The sequence below is a fragment of the Phyllostomus hastatus genome, unplaced genomic scaffold (genome assembly GCF_019186645.2).
Source record: "Phyllostomus hastatus isolate PE091 unplaced genomic scaffold, TTU_PhHast_1.1 phas_contig_34, whole genome shotgun sequence".
Lineage (NCBI taxonomy): Eukaryota > Metazoa > Chordata > Mammalia > Chiroptera > Phyllostomidae > Phyllostomus > Phyllostomus hastatus.
Window position 1 is genome coordinate 48,856,536 of NW_025333857.1, and position 15,154 is coordinate 48,871,689.

The window sequence follows — 15,154 nt, forward strand, 5'->3', positions numbered from 1 at the left end:
CTCCCTCGCTGTCCCTAACCCTGGGCAGCAACTGCTCTGTTGTCCCTCCCTACAATGTTGTCACTTTGGGAATGTCATATAAATGTTCTCATACAGTATGTGACTTTTCAGAGTAGCTTTCTGCAGTCACCCCAGTGCTCTTGAGATCCACCCAAGCTGCCGTGAGTGTCGTGGTTCACTCTTTCGTGTGCACGTGGGACGGATGATGTCTGTGGTTTGGAGGCACAACGGCTCTTCAGTGATGAAAACAACCACAGGCTACACAGAAAAAAAATACATTGAGAATGTATTGAATCTCTGAAAGCGAGGGACTCCTCTGGCGTAACACAGTGGTTAATCGCTCGGAAAATACTATCAGACCGACCATGCTTTTACTTCCGGAGCTGGGACTCGGCCGAGTGACTTCTCCCCAACCTCGGCCTCCCCTCTGCCGGCACAGTGGGTGGGAGAGAGCCCTCCCCCCGGGGCTGCTGCTGAGGAGAGTGAGGGAGCTCCCGAGGGCCAGCCGCAGGCCTCCCTCTAGTAATGCAGGACTGCCGCACTGAGAAGCACTAGAGGAAATGACAACGAAAAAGGCGGAAAGTTTTGGCAAATAAATTGTGAAATTCCCGTGAGTTGAAATGCAGTAAAGTGTTTTCAATAACAGCCACCAGCCATGACACCGTGACGGCGAACGAGGACAACAAAGAAAAAGACGTTTAAAAATTGGGCCCCTCTGCTCCCCTCCCCCCCAAATCGCTAGAGAAACCTTGAGAACTTAGTAGGGTAAGAGAACTTGAAGAGACCACTCCCAAAGGAGGAGGTGAAACCAGAAACAAATACATGGAAAAAACAGGCTTCCTGGAGTGCAGAGGGGTGAGAGGGGAACAGGTTCACTCCGTGTTTTGCCTGAGATGGACCAACACAGAAGCAGATTCCAGCGGATGTGCCCAGTTTACGTGGGGAGAGTGGAGGTGGTCCCTCTTGGCACCGCAGGTGGGAGGTGTTACAGAAAAAAGTATTCTGACGATTTCATCCCAGACTATCACTTGAGGTGTCCAGACCATCACACTAGGGGAGAGAGAGGCCTCAACTCAGAATATAACAAGGACAGCGGGGATGTATAGCTGATGTGCAGAGTTGCAGGTGGGGGGGGTTGTCAGTGAATGGAAAATTCAAGGGTATTGGGATTCTTGCTGAAACAGAATCCGGCAGGCCAGCGACCATGCCCAGGGGCGAGGCCTAAATTGGAGAGAGAGCTCGGAAGAGCGGAGCCCAACTGAAGTTTGACCAAAGAGAGAGTCTTTGTCAGTCCCTCTCCTGGTTCAAGGGAAGAAGAGCAGCATGGAAAATACACGTGAACCTAATTCCAAACCCATTTTAAAATCAGCAAAAGGAAATGCAATAACATGTCGGCGCTCATTTTCCCTTCTTGTTTTTCAGTTTAACTTAATGATGACAAAAGAATTATAAAATGAAGGAGTCAGTGACCTATATACATATATTTCAGGAACTGGCCAACAATGGCATGTTTATGACAGTCACTGTGACGTTTTATAGAAAGTATAAAAACAGTCGGTGTCCTGCAGCTATATCTAGCTCTATCACGTCTGCCCCTCACTTCCCTCGGCTGAGATGCTGGCGTAGCTGGACAGGAGCATCCACGGGATCTGTGCAAATCTGTCTAATAAAGCCCCGGTGTGTTCAGCCACCTAAAGGCCAGAGGTATTAGAAGGAAAATGTTTGGTTCTATAAGAAGTCTTGCTCATTTGATTAATATTTATAAGAAAGCATTATTTCTTCTTTCAACCAATACGGAGGCATGGGTAGGGCTCTGCACTGGGGCTGGGGATGCCATGGTGAAGAGAAATAGACACACAATCCGAAACTTCCATCTGCTGCAAGAGATGGAGGTTAATCAGCTAGTCGCATACATCAATCCCAAATCCCTCTCTGAGGAGTGCTGTAGGGTCGAGGGCCACGCTGGGAGCTTTGGAATGAGGCAGTTGGGAACTGCCACCGAACTGGGATCTGAGGAAGAGCAGGGACAGATGTGACCAAGAGGAAATCAGCAGGGCTCTCAGGGGAAGAATTGGTCTGTGCAAAGGTCCTGGGGCAGGGTGAGTGATTACAAGGAGCGATGAGGCCAGAAGAAAGCAGAGACCCTCGGAAGGGGCCAAACCCAGCTTGTCACACACAAGAGGCATTGAACTTGGCAAGCAGAAATATTAGGTGGTCGTGTGCTTGGGCATCACATGAATGTCCAGCTCCAGTTCTGGCCTGGATGCTGAGTCCTCAGAATGTTCTGTCCATTTGGTTTTGTCCACATTGTATGGTGTGATTAGGCCAGGCCTCTCAGGCCTCTGTCTTGTGTATGTTGCAGGGATTTTAAAGGGATCGTCATGACCCTCCTCTGGGAGAGCAACGAGCACCTGGTGAACGTCATGGAGGTGAGAGCTGCAGCCCAAGCCCTCTGCCCCTCCGCCAGCCACTGGCTGGTGTCCCCAGAGGCCTCTGCCTCTTGCCTTCTGCAGAGAATGGCCGTGTGGGCGAAACTGAGGAAGAGGGATTCCAGCCCCCACGGCCATGGCTACCCAGCTAAACCTCATTCATCCGTTTATCCAGCTGTGCAGCCAGCAAACATTTCTTGGACACTCACTGTATGTCAGATACTGCGTGTGCCCAGAGGAACAAGCCCATCTCTGTCCCTGAGGCCATTGCCCAACAGGAGGGGGACAGGCATGGCGCCACCATGGGAGGCAGGTGCCTGGGGAGTCCTCTGATAGGAGCTGCTCAGCGCCCTTTTCCTGCACATGCCACACAGGGGTGTCTGTGCCTTTTTCTGCCTGCCTCCTACTGAGCTGCAAATCCTTTAGAATAGGAGCTTCAGATCATTCATACTAGTGGCCCCCAGCCTAGTAACCAGCTTGGCAACTTCATAGCAAGTTCTCATCCTGGTCATTGAAAGGAGGTTCCATTTTGGCATTGAAGGATAAATAAAATTTTGCCATTCACTCACTGGTGCCTTGCAAAGCCCTGTGACACCAGCAGTGAAAAGGACCACTGAGCAGGAAGGTCACCGGTTTAGGGGACAGCAGGAGAGAAAGTCAGGAGGTGTTGAGGGCAGGGCAGAGGATGCCAGGGGCCTGGTCCAGAGTCCCATGGTGTGGGTCCTTGCCCAGACACTGTCGGCCCTCTCTCGCAGGAGTTCAACCGCAAAGAGAAGCGCTCCATCTCCAGGCCTGACTGCATGTGCGACAGCTTCGAGCAGTGTGTGGAGAACACCAGCAAGAAGATGCTGGAGTACCAGGCACAGATGGACGAGTACCACAACTCCTGCCTCATCGGTGGGTGCTGGCAGCTGGGGCAGGCTCCCGGCGTGGCGGCACAGGGCCACTGGCTGAGCTAGACCTGGGCCTTACGACCACCCGGGTGTGACCCTTCAGGCCCAAAGGTCTCCAGGTGAGGCAGAGGAGCCTCTTAATGAAAAGTCAACATCTTGGAATTGGGAGAAAACCATAATCAGATTTAACTGGGGGAAATAACGAAATGTCTCCTCCAAAAGGTCTCTTTTTCATGAGAAATGTGGTGATTTGTATAACTGAAAATGTTTGGTTCGTTGCACAGATAGCTTTAACAGCTTTATTGAGATAGTCACATACATTCGATGCACTCGCTTAACGTGAACAATTCAATGGATTTAGTATATTCGCAGAGCTGTGCAACTGCCCCGCTGGCGGGGTTAGACTGCCCTGTCCCCTCATCACTTCCCCAGCCCTGCACAGCCACAAGTCTCCTTTCTGTCTCTACAGAGCTGCCTGTTCTGGACTTCCATATGAATGGGACCATTTAGCATGTGGTGTTCTGTCACGGGGCTCTTTCATTTTGCATATTTTTTAATGGTTCACCCATGTTGTACTACGTATCTGCTCTTCATTCCTTTCCATGGCTGACTTATATTCCATTATCTGCACGTACCTCATTTTGTTTATCTATTCATTCATTGCCGAACATTTGACCATTTCAAATGCTGTGAACACTGCTGCTAAGAACATTCACGTACATATTTTTGTGTGGGCATGTTTTCACTTCTCCGGGGTGTGTAACTAGGAGTGGAATTGCTGTGTCACATGGTAACTCTACTGCCTACTGTGCGCCCGGCTTGTGCTAGGATGATGAACTTGATAGACACAGTGTCCCGGAGAACAGGGACCTGGAAACAGGTGGGTAGAACACACCTTGCCATTTACATTTATTACTGTGACACTAGAGGGGTTGCGGAAACATGAGCCTTGCCCCCCTTTTGTCCATTTCTCCACGTTCCTCTTTACCTGTGTCCACAACCACGTGTGTCTCATGGCGTGGTAAGCCCTCATTATCCCTCCCGTAAGTCAGGGGACCTGAGGGCCCATTGTTGGTCTGCCGTGTTGGTGCAGAGGCAGCGTGGACAGAAGAGGGAGGGGATGACGGGCAGTCAGACCTGGGGTCAAGACCCAGTGCTGCCATCTCCCTGCTGTATGACCTTGACCAAGTCACCTCACCTCTGTGAGCCTCAGTTTCCTTGTCTGTAAACTGGAGATAAAGACAAAACCCACTATGCAAGGCTTTTTTGAGGACTAAACCCCTTGCACACACCCGCCTCGTACAGGGTAAGCAGTCTGCCTTGGCTCTTGCTACCGTGGCTGCTCAGTGACTGGAATTGGAACTACAGACGACATCTTGTTCCTCTAGCTCAGTATCTCCCCAGGTGCATTAGAGTTAGAAGAGGAAACTGGAAAAATGGGCAAGGAGCAACAGACTACTAAAATGACCAAGTACACATGAAAAAGAACCAGATAGAGCTCCTATATGGGAAAAATAAATATTTGAAATTTAAAAATTATAAATGGCTTGACCTGGCTGGTGTGGCTCAGTTGGTCGGAGTGTCATCCTGTGCACCGAAAGGTCGAGGGTTCTATTCCTGGTCAGGGCACATGCCTAGGTCGTGGGTTTGGCCCCTGGTCCGGCATACATGGGAGGCAACTGATAGATGTTTCTCTCACATCAATGTTTCTCTCTCTGTCTCTGTCTCTGTCTCTCTCCCCCTTCCTCTCTCTCTCGGATCAATAAATATATCCTTGGATGAGGATTTTAAAAAATTATAAATGGCTTTACAACTAGATTATTCACTAGTGGAGGTGAAATCTGTGAACTACAAGGTAGATCCAAAGAAAATATCCCAAATGCAACACAGAAAAACAGACGAAGGTTGGGAAGGAGGCGAGGAGATGTGGAGGAAAGAGCAGGTCTCACATGCAGCCAGTTAGCGGTCCACAGGGAGAGCGGGAGCCTGGGGTCGGCGCGCTATTCCAACACGTGATGGGTGAGACAGTGGCTTAAAGGCACGATGTATTTTAAATGAGCTGAGCCCTGACCTGTTGGCTCAGTTGGCTGGACCATTGTCCCATACACCAAAAAAAAAAAAATGATTGCAGGTTTGACTCTAGGTCAGGGTACGCACCTAGGTTGAGGGTTTCATCTCTAGTCGGGGTGCCTATGGGAGGCAGCTGATAGATGTTTGTCTCACGTTGATGTCTCTCTCTCTCTCTCTCCCCCCACAAAATCAACAAACATATCCTAGGGTGAGGATTAAATGAGCTGAAAGGTCCTACAGAGTATAGAAGAGAAGTCCTTTGAACTTGTTTAATTCAGTATTTTTTATACTAATTTGACCACAGGACCCCTTTGGATGAAATAGCTATTACCACGTTGAAGACCAAGTCTTTCTCTTTCTTTTTCTCTATTGGACGCTGCTTTGGGCCTTTCTTGGAGAGACCACCACAGCAATTTGGCTCTGCTTGACCCTCTCCCCTAACCCCAATGTCTACAGAATTACGAGCCCAGATGAGGAGGTTTGAGGAGCTGCTGCCCCAGGTGTGTTGGCTGGTGATGGAAAATTTCAAGGAGCAAAACTGGAAAAAATTCTGCACCTCCACTGGAGAGATCCGGGAACAGTTCTGGGATCATATGAAGCAGCTGGAGCAAAAGAAGGTAGGGGCTCTGGGATCAGCCCTTCCTCCCCAGGACCAGGGGCCCGGGAGTTCAGAAATGGATGCAGAGCATAGAAAGAACTGAGTCCGGGGGAGGGCAATGGGCCAGGCTTGGAAGCGTTGGATGGGGACTAAGGGACACAAGGCAGTGGAGGAATGGGGGTGGAGCCAACAGCTTCTTTGTAGGAGTCATTCAGTACAATCCTCCTTGGGTTTCATGGCGGGGTCAGTTGGGTTCCGTGTGGCCATCGTCACTGAGATCAGCAGTGGTCGTCTCCCTGGTCCTTGCAGCCATGGGGTGTGGATGCTGTTTCTTTCCTTGGACCAAAGCCCTGACTGTGCCGGACAGACGCTCAGCTCACCCTCTCCCTATCCTCAGAGTCAGCTCCAGCCATGCCCCACTCTTGCCTTCTCTGCCCACCCATGGCTCGTCACACCCCTGGGCTGGAGCACACATCAGTCTGGCCATTGCCATGATTTGCAGAGGACCTAGGCCAGTGACTTTTTCGTCCTGGCCTCAAGACCGTGTGTTCAAAACTCCTGCTCATTTCTGGATGTTTTTGATTGAAGGATAAAAATGCCCAGAGTCTCCATCCTAATCTTGGACACCCCGCATACTTCCAAGAAGTGGAGTCTCTATGTCTGGTAGAAGACAAAAGGCAGGACGATTTGGACACCATGATTAGGACGACCAAGGACAAGCTGGAGGTCAGTGGTGCCATCAACTCCCCAGCCCAGGGCTGAGGGCTGCACAGCCCCCCAGAGAGATCCCCCCAGCTGACAGCCCACCGCCACCAGCGCTGAGCACAGCTTTTTGCCAACACTCTGCCCAGATTGGGGGATGAAAGCGGGTAGGTTTTATAGGTGGAGATAGTCATCGTTGACTGTTTCAACGTGCATTTTTTTATTTCGAAATTAATTAATTACAAAATGGCTGATGAGAACTTTTTTTCCAAGATCCACATCTGGTTGCATTTCTTCTTTTGTGAGTTGTCCCTTGGCCATTTCTGAATCATTTCCTCTCTTCAAGCCAAGTCACCTGCTGGGAGAGGCCTCCTGGCTGAGGACCGGGTGCCGGTTCGCTTGGACACAGCTGGCACACGGCTCCAGCCTCGTGCAGCTCGCTGGCTCCCCAGGCCCTCTCTCGGCCTCTTTCAGGGGCAAGATCCTTTGCGGCCAGCACTGTGCTCCCCGTGTTTCCTCCAGGAATGTGCCAGGAAGTGTGGCCGGTCGTTCATAGCCAGCCTGGCCACCTTCGCCGAGAAGTTCCTGCTGCAGTTGGACGAAGTGATCACCATCGATGACATTCAGGTTGCAAGTAAGGGGCGCGGCCGCCTGGTGTCCTGGCCCCGGGGGGCTGGTGAGGCATAGGCTGATGGGCCTGGGGGTGTGGTCTGCTCCCCCCCAATTCCACCAGAATGAAAACAGATTCTGCCCTGAAGGGGCTGATGAATTTTTGTTTGTTTTCATTAAAAGTAACTTGTTTTCACTAAAAAGGCAATTCCCAAATGGGCCAAAGATTACCCATTAAAAATGAACATTTTTATCATTTTGGGGCAGGGACAGTTTTCCTAAGTAGGCGATGACAGCCAGAACCATAGCGGAAATGGCTGGCACCTCTCTGAGGCCAAACAAAAACAAGGAAAAATATTGAAGGCTGAGAAGACAAACCACAAACCGGAAGAATATTCCTAATATCCTAAAGGTCAGGGAAAGGCCTAACATCCTTGTGGTACAAAAAACTCCACCAGGTCAAATTTGTAAAGAGAGACCAAGGACAAACATGTACAGTTCAAAAAAGGAGTAATTCACGTGGCCAGGAAGTACAACAGATGCTTGACTTGACCGAGGGTGAAAAATGCAAATATGAACATTATTAAGATATTGTTTTTCTCTGACAGCCTTGCAAGGCTTTTAAGTTTAGTGGCAACCAGCCCTGGTGAGAGTGTGAGGAAGCCCCAGGCCACAGAGACACCTGGAGAAGTGCGACATTGATGGCGCTCTCTTGGAGAACCCTCGTGCTACCTGTCCAAATTCTTAATGTGCACGCCTTTGACCTCATGGTTTTTACCTTAGGAACTTATCCAACAGAAGTAGTTGCATAATTTTTCAAGGATATATTTTAAAACATGTTCATCCCAGCATTAAAATCAGAGAATTGGAAACAATACTAATATCTAAGTATAGAGGAATGGATGGCTAAATTATGGCTGAAATGGGCAATGAATACTATTCAGCTATTAAAGTGGGTTTAGTGAGGCTGTATGTGCTAACGTGGAAAGGCGGGAAGGAATGCTGTTACGTGAAAATGCAAGTGGACAGTCAGTACTTATCTATGCTACCATAAAAAAAACACACACATAATATAAACACACATGCTCACATACATGTAAATGAATCTGTGTGAGAGACTGAGAGGATGAGGGGCGGAGCCTGGGAGACGGGTACCAGACCAAGGACAGTGACCTCCGCTGGTGGCTGGAGTTACGGAGACTTACCAAACCTTTTCTCTTTCCAGGTGAGGTGATGTTTCAAGTTTTTTTAATGGCCATACTACTTTTATAGCTATAGAAAGACTCAAGTGATATCTTAAATGTTATCCATTTATCACTAACCTATGAAATCATTAAAATACATGAATTACTTTTACTCAAATTTTTTTATTAAAGACAATAAGTATTTATTATAGTAAAATGAGAAATCCAATATGAATGACAAAGAAAGTGAAGACTACAGCCTGCATATCTGGTGCATTCTGTCAGCTTTTCTGTGGGAGGGGGCTCTGCCTCCCACGGGAGACTCCTAGTGGGGAGGAGGAGGGGACTGAGCCCTCTTTTCTCCAAACGTCAGGTCAGGAGGTGGGCCCCTTGGTCTCGGGCTGTGGGTGAGGCCACAGCCAGCAACCTGTTTCTCGCCTGCCAGGGATGGATCCCCCGAAACAGACAACGTCGATCCTCATACGGAGGAAGCTCGCCGGGCTCTCCCTGGAAGAAGAGACCGAGAAGCCCCTGGTGGAACGGGGCAGCAGGTAAGAGGGGGAACAGGAGGAATACCACGAACGGCTGTATTTGCTGGGGGCGGTGCAGTGGGAAAACACAGACCTGGTACACTGGGGAAAGCATTCTATCCTCTGCCTCGGTTTCCTCGTCTGTGAAATGGGCACGGCAGCCCCCTTGCGTGGTATCATGAAGAGAAAGTTAATGAGGCCGAGTGCCCCTGGACCATACTGAGAACTCGGTGGCTGGAAGGACCCTTGGAGGGTCCATGAAGAAAAGGCTGCCTGTCTTGTGTGAGGCACGTTCTCGGGTTGCCAGTGGCGCTGTGAACGTGTGACGAGAGCTATCAAAGCGCTTGTCCCTGTGTCCCAAGAATGTGACTCTGGAAGAAGTAAGGCAGTGATTTGCTCAACTACGTTCTCAGCTGTGGCCCTTACAGCACGGTAGAAATGGTGGACTGGGAACCAGTGACCGCACCTGGCTGGCCGACTGATGAGGAAACTGAGGCCCAGAAATAGGGAAGAACTAGAGGTGCGGCATTCCCCTTCCCCGCACAGGACCCAAGGCTGTCTGTTCACATGGATTTAAACAGTTGGAAAACACAAAAAAGAACGTAAAGAAATGCTTTTAAATTAAGACATTTAAAGAAATGCTAACCTCATAAAGACAAATGAATTTTACTGTGACGCCCAGCAAAAAAAAAAGGAAATGCTGGCCCTTTTCACCAGGGTTAGTGGGTGTGCTGTGAATGGGAGAGCCAAGTGCAGGGGCTGTGACAGGCGTGTTTGTTTATAGGAAGTGGCCTGGAATCAAACCCACTGAAGTCACCATCCAGAACAAGCTTCTGCTCCGGAAAACAGCATCGATCACCACCACCAAGACAAACCTGGGCCACCTGGCAACCGTGGAAGCCCGGAATGCCGTCTACCTGGTGAGCGGAGAGATGGGTCAGGAGGGGTGTGTCGCGGGGAGTGCAGAGCAGCTCAGTGTGGCTGGCTGGGGAAGGAGAGAGCTTCCCACCCCGGGTGCCTGACGTCTGGCCACGGAGCCGATGACACAGGTCAGGGTGCCCCAGAGCACAGGGTCAACACTCAGGACAGTCGATGTTCCCATTCACAAGGACACAAGCCACTGGTTAGGTCTGGTCCCAGTGACAGTGTGGGTCTGATGGCGTGGGCCCCAGTGCCGCTGTGGGAGCCCAGCAGGGGGACACCCCACACAGGCGGGGGAGCTGTGGAAAGGAAGGCTTCCCAGAGGAGCAGTGAGTCAGAGCGAGGGGACAGGGTCGGTCAGCGGCATGGAGGCCCCGGCAGCAGTGGGTGGGACAGTTGGCAGTTTCTGTTCCCAACTCAAGCATCGCACTGAATCCTTGTAACAAGCCCACAGGGAAGGTGGTGTAGTCCCCGTGTTACTGATGAAGACACTGAGACTTAAAGCAAGTGCCCCCCCATAGGCCACTACAGAGTGGCAGAGGTAGGGTGAGAAGCCAAGTGCCTCTTAGACACCCGGTGGGGCCTGTGTGAAGAAGAGGCTACACCCAGCAGCCACCTGCAGGTCCTGTCAGCCCTACAGATGTGTGGACCTTTGGTCCAGGTGCCCAGAGAGAAACCTTTTTCTGCCCGGAGGTAGGCTGACCCTGGTACTGATAAGGCTCAGTCTGAGCCTCAGTTTCCCCACCTATAAAAAAAGGAAAACAGTCAGAGCTACCTGATTGGTTGTTGAGCAAATACGTAAGAAATGACTTCTGAAATCTTGCCAGTGCCTGGAGGTGGAGGGGGGGCTGGTTAAGAAGCACCTGCCTTCAGTTTATAGTGTTCCTCTAGTGCGCAGAATCTGTAAGTCCCTCCTCACGGGGCCTCCTCCTACTGCCTTGCTCCTAGAAATATCTAGCATTGTTTGAAGGGGAGTTGAAGAAGATCCAGGACGAGTACTCAGCGCAGGCGAAGGAGGCTAAGCGCTGGAAGGACAGCTGGAAGAGCTCCGTGCACACCATCCGCAGCCTGTACTCCTGACACCCTTGATTCACCCCGAATAAAGGCTCCTTTCGTATGGGCTCCCTCTCTCTCTCTCCATCTGTCTCTCCGTCCATCTATCCATCCATCCACACGTCCGCCCGTCCCTGTACTATGCCCAGCACCGTAGCTTCATGACTGGGCACATCACTCGGGCAGCAGTTCCAATGAGGAAGACTGAGGTAGAAGGAGGAGTCCCGTGTGGTTCGCAGGGATGGGGCGGGGGGGGTGGGGTGGTAACAGGAAGAGGTCACTTAAAACAGAAGTACTTCAAAGGAAATAACTTCTAAACATCACGCTTGGTGCTTCCTCTTGGACCATGACATAATTAGATCTTCTGGAAAAGGGTCTCTTTCACATGTAACAAAATGTGGGTTATAATTGCGACCATGCACTGATTCCTAGAACCAGCAAAAAATGCATCCAGTGCCCACTGGGCATTTGCCTGGCAACCTGCCTGACCAAATGACAGCGTTCTGGGAAAAAGTCTTCTAGGCCTCCTTAACTCTGCCAAGGGCCTCTTTAGTCCCATGGGACTGAGAACATCTTCCCTGAAAACCTCCACCCTGCTGTCTTCCTGGTCCACGTTCTCCTCTCCGACTGCAGCTCGGCCCCCGGGGCCAGGTCTCCTTCCTCAGGAGCTTTGCATGTCACCTGGACAGGCTGCTCACGTGCCTTCCTCGACGCCCCACACCCGTTTCTTTTACCTGGTTGCCATTTTGACTGCCACCATGTACATTTTCCCGTGCTTTCTCTCTTGTAATGACTCACGAGACAGGCTCCTATGCATCTACCTAATGTGGCTTCTTCCCACTGCCTTTGCCTTTCCTCAGCCCAGCATCTAGTGCAGTGTAAAGTTTGTACCAGCGGGCTGGTAACTATTACGGAATCAGTAATACTGTAGTTGGTTACTTTGCTTCAAGTGTTAGTTACCCCACAGCCGAGTCCTTAACCAGCTGGCAACGCAATATCCGCATACTTGGAGTCATCCAAATATCTGGGCCTTGTTCGAGGCTGAGCTGTGTAGATGACCTACAACCTGGCAGGGGGCAGGGGTGCCTCTCAGACAGCCAAGCCCCTCTCCTGTTGCTTCTATGACCTCTCTCTAAACAATATCACTTTAAGCTTTCACGACCCCCTGTTTCCCAGTGTTCTTTGGCCTCTGCAGCTTTAGGGATCAGTCTCTCCTGGGGATTAGCCCCTTTCAGCTGACTCACCTTGGAGGCCTTTGTGGGCAGATTAGGGAGTTCTGCTGGATCAGCACATCCTTAGCTGTTCCACCGCCTGGATTGTAGCAGGGCTCTGACAATCAATCCCTTTTGATGTTTTGTTTTGTTTTGTTTTTTCTCCTTACTCAGTTAAAACAAATGCGATTGTCTAGAAATGTCTCTGCATTTGTTGGTGAGGCCATAGCTGATAGGACAGGGGGCAGTCACGATGTCAATGATTAACCAAGAGCAGGTCTGTCCAATGGTCGCTTTTGTCCTGGATCTGTTCTTTCTGACCTTGTGTAAGCAACCAGCTCCAGTGAGGCTGGGTTTTATCCACAGACAACTTTGAACCTGTTGTTTAGCTTCAAAACAAATTATTATCGCTAAACTTATTTGCGATGAAATAACTCAGAGGAAAAAAAGATGAATAAAATCTAAATTCTTTTCAAGTTGTTCACAAGGGAGATGAGACGTGGACCCACCTCCTACGTTCGCCTCCACTGTCAACGTGTTTGAGGAACAAGTCAGGTGCCGGGAGAGCTCAGCTAAAGGGGGGGGAATCGCTTTCAGGTGGGGCGTCAAGAAGATTTCCCGGGAGAGGACTTGCTCAAGACACTGAATACTGCTGTAAGCAAGTCCCTGAGGCTCAGCTGCTGGTACATGTGGTGTTAGAAGTGAGAGTTTAGGTTTTCTTTTTGAAGACGATATACAGAAGAAACATGAGTTCAGATGGGAAGCTAGCTGGGGGCAACCAGAGGTTTCTAAAATTGCCTCTCTCAATTTTGAAGAGTGGAAGGGGTGTTGGTAAAGCTGCCTGTGGCAGCTGTGGAGTCCGAGAGGCTCTGAGAGGGAGGATGGGTCTCTTTCTTGGGCTATCTTGCAAACACCTAAAAAAAAACCCTCAGGTGAGATAAAAAGTGAGAGGCAGATAGGTTCTTGACCACGGTGGCTGTCTCCCTTCCATTGTAAATGGTGCTGGCTGAACTGAGAAGAGGGACGAAGGGTCAGAAATCCAACTCAACCAATAGCTTTGGTCCTGTCTGCCCTGTAGGGGTGTTTTGGCATTTTGTGTCCAATGTGGTTCTTTCCAAATGAACAGACCCCCCCCCCGCCCCCGCCCAGTTAGGGACAAAAATGCAGGAAGAGCTTTCGAGGGAGGTTTCACACTTTTAACATTCCCACCTTTCTCAGCCCAGGATAAGCTGGCAACAAATTCATCTTCCTTCCTTGCACCTGGGCCTTGATCTGCACTTTAAGAGAGGTTATCACAGAAAGGGAAGTGCAGGACCTTCTCTGAAATCACATGCCCAATCTATGTGTTACTTTCACATATACTGACTTCCTTCCCCACCAAAAGGTAAGAACAGTTTTGCTTAAAGAGTAAGCAATTTGTATCATATCTGATGTCCCTTAATTCTCTTGAAATCCAACTATATCCAGGGCATGGGGGTTAATTCTTAAACTCCCTGGGCCTTGAACTATTCCCAAAGAAAATAAACACCACTTCCTAATCAGTCCATACTATGTCAGCTACCCAGGGACTTCTGAGGACCATCTGATGTTTTGGTCAAAAGTCTATCTAGAATGGACACTTTACCCAAGAACATGAAAAGATGCTCAATATCATTAGTCAAGGGGAAATGCAAATTCAAACCTCAATATGATATTTCTATATATCTACTGGAATGGCTAAAATTAAGAAGACTGACAATACTAAGTGCTAGAGAGGATCTGGAACAACACAAACTCTCCTATGTTGCTGAGGTGTAAGTGGGAGGGGAGTCCAAAATGGAGCAGCCACTTTAAAAAACAGTTTATGACAGCTCTTACAAAGTTAGACACGCCCTTACCCTACAACAAGCAATTCTACTCCCAAGTGTTTTTGCAAGAAAAACACAGGACCACACAAAGATCCGCATGTGATTGTTTGTAGCTGCTTCATTATAGTAGTCCCAACCTGGACACAACACACGTGTGAATCAAATGTGAACAGATGAACAAACTGCAACATACCCACACATACAGCAGCATCCTAATTCAACAATAACAAGGAAGAGGCTTCTGACATATGTGACAACATAGGTGACTCTCAAAAGCATGGTGTGAAAGAATCCAGACACAAAAGACTACATATGGTATTGTTCTACTTATATGACATTCTAGAAAAGCCAAAACTATAGTGACAGAAATCAGATCAGTGGCTACGAGGGGCTGATGTAGGGGAGGAAATGAAATGAAAAGGGTCACAACTGTGTGGAATGATCAACTAGTTCTATATCCTGATTGTGGCCGTGGACACGATTGAACACGTTTGTCAAAATTCATCAAACTGTACATTAAAATTTTTATGATATGTAAAGTATTTATCGGTAAAGCTGATTAAAAAAAAACTAGCTGCAGAACATCTTTTCGCTTAGTCTGTAGGACAGCACAAACATGGGACCCCTTTGCAAGGATGAAGGATCTCAGACTTGGGGTCAACTCACTCGGTTTTATCATTTACAGTATTTTACATTCTGGACTCCGGAGTTTTTCCTAATTTCCTGCTCCAGCTGACATTCTTTCAACTGGGTGCAGCTTTTTACATCTTTCCCATCTTCAGTGTGGAGCCGGAGGATGTTGCAAGCACTGCAGGGTCCAAACTGGGTCTGGTTGTACTTGAGGTCTATTAAATCCACTGCAGTGTTTGCAGCAGATCGGAGGGAGAAGGGAGAGAGAGCTCTGAAACAGACTGAAATTTCAGTCTATTAACGACAGCTAGAACGGAGTGTCAGGGAGAGCCATTGGGCGGACTTAGGAACTAGATGTGGGAGCATAAAAGAGAACAGTGTTCAAAGAAAACTGAACAATTCCCCACTGCCTTTGGGAAAAGCCCCAAACTCGAGCACGGGCTATCAGGTTTTTCATGATCTACTTCCCATGTACCC

The 15,154-nt window shown here is 49.3% G+C and overlaps 1 protein-coding gene across 2 annotated transcripts in view; it reads left to right on the forward strand.

The window, feature by feature from the left end:
* Nucleotides 1-11,053, forward strand: part of CCDC180 (coiled-coil domain containing 180) — a 49,901-nt gene extending 38,848 nt beyond the window's left edge. For both annotated transcript variants that reach the window (XM_045840736.1, XM_045840737.1), the window contains exons 30-37: nucleotides 2,363-2,429; nucleotides 3,185-3,326; nucleotides 5,849-6,009; nucleotides 6,579-6,716; nucleotides 7,215-7,326; nucleotides 8,931-9,036; nucleotides 9,800-9,935; nucleotides 10,885-11,053. In XM_045840736.1, coding sequence (XP_045696692.1) covers nucleotides 2,363-2,429; nucleotides 3,185-3,326; nucleotides 5,849-6,009; nucleotides 6,579-6,716; nucleotides 7,215-7,326; nucleotides 8,931-9,036; nucleotides 9,800-9,935; nucleotides 10,885-11,016 — 994 coding nt within the window. In that variant the 3' untranslated portion in view covers nucleotides 11,017-11,053. The remainder of the gene's footprint in view (nucleotides 1-2,362; nucleotides 2,430-3,184; nucleotides 3,327-5,848; nucleotides 6,010-6,578; nucleotides 6,717-7,214; nucleotides 7,327-8,930; nucleotides 9,037-9,799; nucleotides 9,936-10,884) is intronic.
* Nucleotides 11,054-15,154: the final 4,101 nt, after the last annotated feature.